We start from the raw sequence: 9,261 nt of genomic DNA, 5'->3' as shown, positions 1-9,261 counted from the left end.
CAGAGCTTTAACCTTAATATTACATAAATAGCGCCCTCACCCCCACCTCTTCCCCTGTCACTACACAATTATCGTTATCAGAAGGAAATCGTCCAAGGTTTTGACCAAGTCTTAGGAATTCAAAACAGGAAAAGCAAAGAGTGGGAAGGACAATGTTCGCTCTCTCTGTGACAGCGTATTCCAACTATGGTAATCGTTTCGCATCCTGTTCCCACGAAATCCTTCAAAGACACGCAGGCTCCTTAAATTTTTACGGTATGTGGCAGAGGGCAGGCTTCTGACCTTTGACACCATGATCTGTTCAAATAACTTAAAATGGACTGATGGTAGCCCAAAAGTTAGAGAAGGCTTGAAGATGGTGGTTTGACTTTACAGACCAGCTGTGAAAATATGGATGGAGAAAGCAAAAGACTAACGCTCTCCTTCAACAACTACAGGATAAATGTACCTTCCCTACATAAGTAAAGTGAAAAAAGTCAAACAGCGCCCTCCTGTGGTTGTATAGGCCACACTGCAGAAATTATTAAATCTAACCATTCAGAGGATGGTCAACAGATGCCAAGACCCATTGAAATCCATCAAAGACTCCCATAAGACAGTATGACTATATAAGTCACCATATTGACTGTATTATGAAGACCGTGAGAACACATGCAGACTTAGCTGCCAGCATCCAAAATATTCCCCTTTATCTCTGTCAAGCTTGAATTTCTTTCCAGGCAAATAAGAGCGAGGAGATAAGTTTCCACGGACAGAGGGTTATTGAGGAGCTGACAGAAGACAAAACCAGAGACTCGTGCACATGTAAATGACTTGTCCCATAACCGATAAGCCAGACAGACTCCTCTCTGTATATCCAGTCCTACCAAAGAAGGCAGCTTTTTGGCCAAGACCTTGTGACTCAGTCCACAACCGAGTCTGTTTTCCATCTGTCTACATGCAGAAAGAGGCCGAAGTGCCTGCTTTGATTCAGTGGTCAGAGAGAAGAGAGTAAAGAACAGAAATTCTGATGCTCTGATTCTGATGAACTTTGCACGAGAGAAAAAAAGGGAAAAAGAGAAAGAAGGAAACAGACTAACAGACAGAAAGCAGACCGTCTTCGGACTGTGACGGAGGAACAGAGCAGAAAGGAATGATATTTATATTCTTTTTTTGAGAATAAAGAGTCATATTAGGTTGATATTGTCTTGCCTGGTCTGTATTGTCTGGTCTGTAATGTTTGTCTAATATTTTGTGGAGCCAAGAGTATTAATGGTTTCTACTGTCAAAGCTAATGTTTCGTTTGATTAGTTGAGTTTATCTGCACAATAAAGCAGAAATGAAGTAATAGAATATCTCATGAGATTCAATGATGATGGGAACTCATATGAGAACAAGGAATAAACAGAATGTCTTGAGAGAAAATTATATGTAGGCACTAGCCCAACATACTGTACTAGTAAAGACTCTCAGTGTGTCTTATATTTCCTCTATCATTTTATATCTTCCAACCAAACTGCAGTTGTTGCTTCCATAAACATAAAACACATCACTTCTTGTGCAGCAGAGGAAAGAGGGATGCCCTCACAGGTATTTAGTACAGCATGTACAAGCTTTAATGAACTGGCTAAAGATTGAATCACTCTTGAATGGTGTAAAGAGTAGCAAAACTATGTTGGTGCCCCATACAAAATGGACATTTATTATTTGAAAAGATTCTGGATTATTACTTTAATAACATGGGACAAAGGCTGACCCATTCCAATGGATTTGGTCCAATCTTGAAAATCAGTCATGATGCCATTGTGGCTGTAATCATCCTAAATGTCATGTACAGCATATTTTCCAGTGTTCATAAGTCATGATTCTGTTGGCAAGTGGCGACTGTTCAAAATGATCAAAAGTGTAGGATTAACTCTGATGGGTGTGGACTTAACAAACTCTGGCATAGCGTTGATTTTTAACACTGATTTTTTTTAATGGAGAAAGTGCTGTTCACCCATGTAGAGATTCTCATTCTCATCTCAAAATTATAAAAATGAAAGGTGGAGACTACTTTTCTAACCACAATCTCAAGATTCCTGAGGTCAGATATTTTTCTACTGTCAGGAAATCACAAAGATACTGTAGCTTGGTCCAAATCACCTGACCTTGAGCTGCAGGTCCGCCTTGACCCAGATGGAGTGATGAGATCCATGGACAGCTGAGGACAGAGAGCAGAGACACAGAGGAGAGAGAGAGAGAGAGGGAGAGAGAGAGAGAGAGAGAGAGAGAGAGAGAGAGAGAGAGAGAGAGAGAGAGAGAGAGAGAGAGAGAGAGGGACATTGTGAAAAGGTTTGTAGACAGAAGATGACCCCATGAATATGAACACTTCTTATTAATGGTTCAGTCTCCTTGTTAGTTTCTGATGAAATGTTTGTGAAATTGTTACTATCAAAGACCTCATTCATCTGGTCTTGTGGCCTTAATTTTCATTTTAATAACGGAGTGAATAGGCTACACTAAAAATTACGATAATATTCTTATAACATTCCCATAATAGGCTATTAGTGAGTTCTAATGACCTTATCGTAGTACTTTACGGTGCTTTTTTAATCGCCTGTGGTACGCTACCACTGTAATATTCCTATATAGGGACTTAATTGATGTAGTATTTGCATGGTATATCATGCTACAATTTATAGTAGGATTACCAGTTAATTTCCATAAGGCCACAACAGTCAATATCGCAAGATCTCCCAACTGAGTTACGTTTCAGCTCACCTTCATTTGGATAAGTGTTCAACCTGCGTCTCTTCAGACTTGACTTCATGCGACTGAATCAAGTCGCCTCTCACTGTCTATACTATACAATTTAGAAATTTAGAAATGTATTTAGAAATCATTCATCCCACTAGGCTATAAATTCCTCTACAAAGTATCGGATTGCACCCAGTCCTTACACAATGTGTTGCAACATCAAATACGTGTTCATTTTCTTCAATTGTCTCTTCTTGGTAAGTAACGCTCATGTAATTGAATTTATTAAAATGTTTGGAAATACTCTGCCTTTATGATGATATATGAAGTCGATGATTGATTTGATATATCAATAATATTTATTTATTTGTTTTTAAATTTTACAAAATATTTAGATACATCACTTTATTTCATGAAACGTCATCATTATTATTTATTATATAGACCTGTTCCATTATGTTCCTATAACATTTAAAGTGTTATGCATGGTTTGTAAAACTATGTTGGATTTTTTTATTTTTTATTTTTTATACTTTTTTTTAAACATCCTAAAATGGGAAAGGACGAAATGTTCAAAGGCAACTATGGTAGTGGAGGTTAAGAAAAATATATAAAATAAATATATTGCTAATTTTTTCCTAAAACCTATTCATAGTCATCATTTTCAAGTAAACGGGTAAATTGTTTCAGCAGCATTCATTTTGGACTGATAGGCGTGAAGTATTACAATTGTGTGTTGAAATATTCGCACATTCAGGTAGGCATAAATGGCCTACTTAAATATTCCATTTAAATTTTAGGCAAAAATCCAGAACAAATCAGTACCAAGTGACTATGGTCCTGTTATAACTGCTTTGAAGTCCAGGAGGTTTACTTTAATTGTAATCTTTCATTTGTCTGCCATTACTACCGGTCACAGTAAACCAAGAGAGAACATTTACTGTCTGTAGGCAAGGAAATGGAATGGAAGTAAGATCTATCCCAGGAGCTCCATATGGACAACCTCATTCGAAAGAGAACTAGTTTATCCTCCCAACAACACCAAACACAAGCCTGTTAAATGGTCTCAAGGGTCCCAATGGAGAGGTAGAGTGAAGGGGAACACCATGATCAGTCTCATTATGTCCATCTGAACCGCAAGATGGTCTGAGGGCTGAGCTTAAAACTCTTGGTTTTGTTGGTGCCATAATCCAGCATCTTGGCACAGTGAGGGAGACTGCCATTCAACTGGAGGACCTGGGTTCAATGCCCTTGAGCAACACATTGAATCCTGCTTTTCTATACCAGATCACTAAAGTATCACATCATAATCCAGTTGCTGTGTTTGTCCTACAGGCGTCTGGGGTTGCCCTCATCATTATCGGAGCGCGGTCTCACACCACCTACTCAGAAATTGGAGTTTTTGCCAGCAGCGGCCTGTCTCAGACCGCTGTGCTCCTCATTTCAGTGGGCGTCTTCATCACCCTCATCTCCTTCTTGGGCTTTTTCGGGGCATTCGTAGATAATTCTTCCATGCTGGCTACTGTAAGTGACTTCATCTTCCACAATACGGGTTTGAGATTCTCTCCTCACAGATTCCCATATGGACAGAGGAGTGTCCGCTGGCCAGTTGGGAAAGGACGTCGATTGGGATGAAGGAAATCAAAATTTATATGCGGTTTGATTGCCTGTTCCTAAATTTATAATGGCTAAATATTTGGTTCTGTCATTAAGATTGCATAGCTGGATTTCTGGTTCAAAATGTTGTGTAACATTCACCAGAGATGTTTCAACAGATTTGTTGTGATGTGTTGTTGTTGCCCACAGTTCTCTCTCTGGTGCAAGGGGCAGTGAATTGTTGCTGTAATGTCACATGGGGGAGGGTGGCTGGCTGGTTGTCGGCTATATTCAGGCCATCAGCATCTCTAACACTGTTCACTCCGCCACTCCATAGTTCATCTGTATCCTCGTGGTGATAATCGGTCTGGAGATAATCACAGGGATTGCCCTTTACATATTTCGCAGCAAGGTGAGACACTCATATTCTGAGATCAAAACATTAGCAGTGCTTCTCTAGACATACAAGAGGCGATGTGGCCTTAAATACAATACCTTTTTCTCTCTGAAGACTGCCCCCCTAAAGATGAATAGCGCCATCAACAATAAAGCCCGAGCGGTGATCTCCGAATACAACCTGAAGAACAGACACATCATCGACAACATTCAAGAGAAGGTGACACACGGAGCTTTATTTGCCTGTAGCGCTTGATAGGCTGGAGAGATTGTGGAGCAGCTGCTGATAGTATACAAGCAGGCAAAGCAAAGCACTTCTGTTCAAAGAGCTTTGAAGAAAACAGATCATGATTTCTTTGTAAAACAGAACATGATATACACTGTGAAAATAATATGTTCTTCAAGGAACCTAAAGGATTTTTTTTTTAAATTAAGCTGTGGAGGAATATTGCTAATAATGAAGATAAATTGAATGTATACAGCACTTATCTAAAGCTGAGTTTACCAAGTGCTTTACAAAATGCATGGAAACAAGAAAAACAAAAAATATGATGGAGATAAAACTTGGTGTTTTACCTCCACACTTGGTGTTTAAAAATAAAAACGTAAGAAACAACACAGGATGACAGTAGAAAGTGGGCGCAAAAATAAAAACATAACATAACAGCAAGTCTAATTTTTATTTTATTTTATTTTTTTATTTAACCTTTAATTAACCAGGAAGTCCCTTGAGATTAAAATCTCTTTTTCGAGGGAGACCTGGCCAAGATAGCACATCATTACAAGGTTACAAAAATTTAAAAATGGAGCACGTTAAAAACAGACAAGGGACAACAGATACATAATACAAAATCCAGTTTAGGAATAGCTATTGCACTCTTCAGTTACACAGTTTTTTATCAGAGCTTTGAACTCTCCCAAAGACAAAATCATTAAGCTGTAGTGTGTTCTGAAGGTTATTCCATGACCAGGGTGCAAAATAGGAGAAAGCTGCTCTACCAAGTTCTGAGCAAATCCTGGGTACCTGGTAGAGCAGCCATCTAGTGGAGCCAAAATCATAATAGCTGTTGGTGAGTGATAGGAGATTACACAGATATGAAGGGAGTTTACCCAGTATGGCTTTGTAAATAAAAATATACCAATGCTGCTGTCTCCTTAGGCTTAATGAAGACCAGGAGACCAGATCATAAAGTACACAGTGATGTGTACGGGACAATGAGTTGGATATAAAACTTAGAGAACTGTGATACACAGAGTCTAGGCAGCGAAGTGTAGAGGAGGCAGCATGCATGTAAATAATGTCCCCATAGTCTAGAACACTTAAGAACGTAGCCTGTACAAGTGTTTTCCTAACTGCTAAATTAAGGCAGGCCCTATTTCGATAATAAAAACCCAGCCTAACCTTCAGTTTCTTCACTAGGTTCTCAATATGCACTCTAAAAGAGAGCCTGTCATCCACCCAAATACCCAAGTACTTGAAGGATGATACTCTTTCAATTGAGTCCCCTCCTAAGGTATGAATGCCAACATTATCTGAGATCTGGGAGCGAGCTCTGGAAAAGATCATGAATTTGGTTTTCTTAGCATTAAGAACCAACTTTAGACCATACATTGAGGCCTGCAGCTGTTGAAATGCACTATACAAGTGCATTTTAAGAAGTGATTTAACGTGAAATAGCTGGTCTAAGTTCTTCAGGCAGGGTGTTCCACGGTCTAATCAAGATGAGATAAAAGCATAGATGACCAACCTGTGGAGGATAAAAGTGACATGATTTTTGCTGTGTTTCTCAACTGCAGGGAGCACTGTTTACCTGCTCATCAAAAGTCAAGTTACCGTCCAAAATCACTTCTGGCTTTGTGTCGAAAAATAAACTACACAGATCATCTAGAATAACATTTCTGGAGTTGGAAGGGCCCGATAAGACATCAAGTTTGCATGGAGTTATAAAACGTCTCAAAGGCAGTTTTGGAGAGTGTTCATGCAGTTTGACTCACTAACTTTTAATGTAAGGTAAACCTGGGTATTGTCTCCATATTAGTGGAAAAAGACATGTTAACAAATGAAGCTGCCAAGGGGGGCATGCAGAGCAAGAAGAGAGGAGGACATACTGTATCAAAGACATTTTGAGGAATATTGTGGGAACAACATCTAGTGGACAAGTAGAGCAGTAGCTATGGGAGACAATTTCCTTTAAAAAACATTAGGGAAATAGGTTCAAAAGAGTGTAAACCAAAATCATTTTCTTATGTATTGGATACAGAGATCTGTGTTTTTGACACTTCTCAAAGGAGGCTTCAGTACTAAGTTAACAACATGAACAGTAACGATAGAGTTATGACTCTATTTAGATCAGAGAAATATGTCACTCTGCCATCCTTAACCTCTTCCTGATACCTGATAATAATAATAATAATAATATATTAAAGGATTTGTAGCTTAGGTATCAGTTTCTATCGTTGCTCAGCTTTTCAGTTGCTTTTTAGGGCCCAAGTTGTATCATTAAGCCATGACAGGACTCTTATTTTTAACTTTTTCATTTTGAAGGGAGTGACAGAGTCAAGAAGGGCTAAACAAATGTGGTTAAAATGAGACAATAAATCGTCAGTGTTTTCAGGGGATGCCTTTCAGTGAGGACACTGGGAGTCGCCATGAAGGCCTCTGAGAATTTACTTGCAGATGTTGAGCTTATAGTCAAGCCAAGTCTGCTTTATTTATGTAGAGCCTTAAACACTTTGTTACAAAGCGCTTCACACGGCTAAAAGAAAACAATATAAACAGACAAAAAACAACAAACACATTTTTAAAAAAGCAGATAAAACACATCAGTCACACTGAAAGGCCATAGAGAAGAAGTGGGTCTTGATTTAATGATTTTTAAAAATGGCAATGGATTCTGCTGACCCAGCACTTCAGGAAGGTTGTTCCAACAAAAGCAAAAGCCTGATTTACAGGCCTCTTGCAGAAACTCACCAAACCCAGTGATAATAACAAAGAATTTAGGAATTTATTAGATAATTTCTTTGGTTTCAGTCTTTAACTCAGTTTTACTGTTGCTCATAATTATTGGGAATACAACTGTCCATTAGATCAAATTCCATGGTATATTTTGCAACGTGTTTTGATAAATCTGTCAGTGGGTTACCAAGTACAGTCGTCTCAAATCCACCCACAGTGTTTACACTAACTGGAGCAACACATGCATACTAAAGGATGTCTCCTGAAAATGCATGCAAAAGCCATTTAAAACATTCATAACATTAAAAAAAGAACATTTGTAAAGCACTCTGGCATATTATTCCTAAAAACAGTCAATCAAAATTCAAATTCTAATGTTCCTTAAACCTCCATAAAAGAGTCCTCAAAGCCCACCAAGGGCTGTTTGGGATCCTCAACATCTCATTTTTACAGTGTAGCATGAACGCACATATGCAGCAGCAGCGCCTCAGACTGGATGTAGTATCTGTGCTGTAGCGCCATCTCCATGTGCGGACGCTGTGTTACAGTTCCATTGCTGCGGTGCGGACGGCCAGGCTGACTGGCTCAGCAGTCCGGGCTGGGGAAAGACCGATGCGGTGCCAGACTCCTGCTGCGTGGTGATGACTGAGGCCTGCGGACAGGATATCAGCCCCTCCAACATACACAAGAAGGTCTGTGGACAAACCCCTCTTCATCTCACACCCATTTCATTTCATTTTTGTGAACAACTGGTACAGTATTATATGAGTGTGTGTTCCTCCTTAGGGCTGCATCTGGGCTGTCAAGTTGTTTCTGTTGAAGAACCTGGTGTGGGTCGCTGCTGTCTGCATTGCTCTTGGAGTCCTACAGGTAAACTGTGGTTCGCTGATTTTCCACACCTGTGCCAACAAGGGCTTAACAGGGCCAACTTAAAATATCTATGACACTGACTCGATTAGGCTGTATGACACTATGCCTTTGCTCACATACTGTATCACCTCTGGAGGGAGTCACTTACAAAGAAAACATGTGAAAATTAGGTTTTCACATGATAAACTTTGTGTCTATCATATGAAACATTTAAGTTTTTTTTTTTTTTTTTTTCCTGCATGTGGATTTTCACATTAAAAATCATAAAGGTAAGGTGTCCTGGTGGTTTTTCTTTTTCAATAATCCTTTAAAAACATCCACCTGTTTTTTTTTTTTTTAAAAAGTAAATTTCTTTTTTAAAAAATTATGGCAATTTGGACATTTCACATGTAACCTCCTTTTCATGTGTGTTTTTTTTGTAAGGGATGTTAATGGAATTACAGATTTATTGAGGAAGATGGCATGAATAATACACCAAATAAGGCCTAGCTAGTCCTGTCCAGGATCAGTTAGAGTTTACTGAGAGAGGCAACAGCTTTCTTGCTCTGTCTATTAGTTCATTTGCTGCCAGTAACTTATAACCTTCTTGTTCCAGGTCCTTGATGTACTATTTGGTATGTGCTTGTGTCTGGATATAAAACGAAGGAGCTATGAAGACCTCGGCTGATGCGTCATCATGTCCAAGCACAGCTGGCTTCCTACATGACAATTTCATCTATTTTTTA

At 39.0% G+C, this 9,261-nt stretch overlaps 1 protein-coding gene across 1 annotated transcript; it reads left to right on the top strand.

The window, feature by feature from the left end:
* The first annotated feature begins 2,804 nt into the window (after window positions 1-2,804).
* Window positions 2,805-9,259, top strand: LOC139923912 (CD63 antigen-like). Its single transcript, XM_071914821.2, has 7 exons — window positions 2,805-2,975; window positions 4,054-4,242; window positions 4,652-4,726; window positions 4,826-4,930; window positions 8,215-8,358; window positions 8,453-8,536; window positions 9,132-9,259. The coding sequence occupies exons 1-7, from the start codon at window positions 2,925-2,927 to the stop codon at window positions 9,201-9,203; spliced, it is 720 nt and encodes a 239-aa protein (XP_071770922.2). The 5' UTR covers window positions 2,805-2,924; the 3' UTR covers window positions 9,204-9,259.
* The last annotated feature ends 2 nt before the right edge of the window (window positions 9,260-9,261 follow it).

This window comes from Centroberyx gerrardi, chromosome 20, assembly GCF_048128805.1.
Source record: "Centroberyx gerrardi isolate f3 chromosome 20, fCenGer3.hap1.cur.20231027, whole genome shotgun sequence".
Lineage (NCBI taxonomy): Eukaryota > Metazoa > Chordata > Actinopteri > Beryciformes > Berycidae > Centroberyx > Centroberyx gerrardi.
Note: the sequence above shows the minus strand (reverse complement) of the source record. Positions and strands in the feature narration are given on the sequence as shown.

Excerpts from the sequence above, each read along its gene's own strand:
- LOC139923912 (XM_071914821.2), top strand. The coding sequence starts at position 2,925 with ATGTGTTGCAACATCAAATACGTGTTCATTTTCTTCAATTGTCTCTTC. Across the intron at positions 8,359-8,452 it reads CCTCCAACATACACAAGAAG|GGCTGCATCTGGGCTGTCAA; the intron begins GTCTGTGGACAA and ends GTTCCTCCTTAG. Across the intron at positions 8,537-9,131 it reads TTGCTCTTGGAGTCCTACAG|GTCCTTGATGTACTATTTGG; the intron begins GTAAACTGTGGT and ends TTCTTGTTCCAG.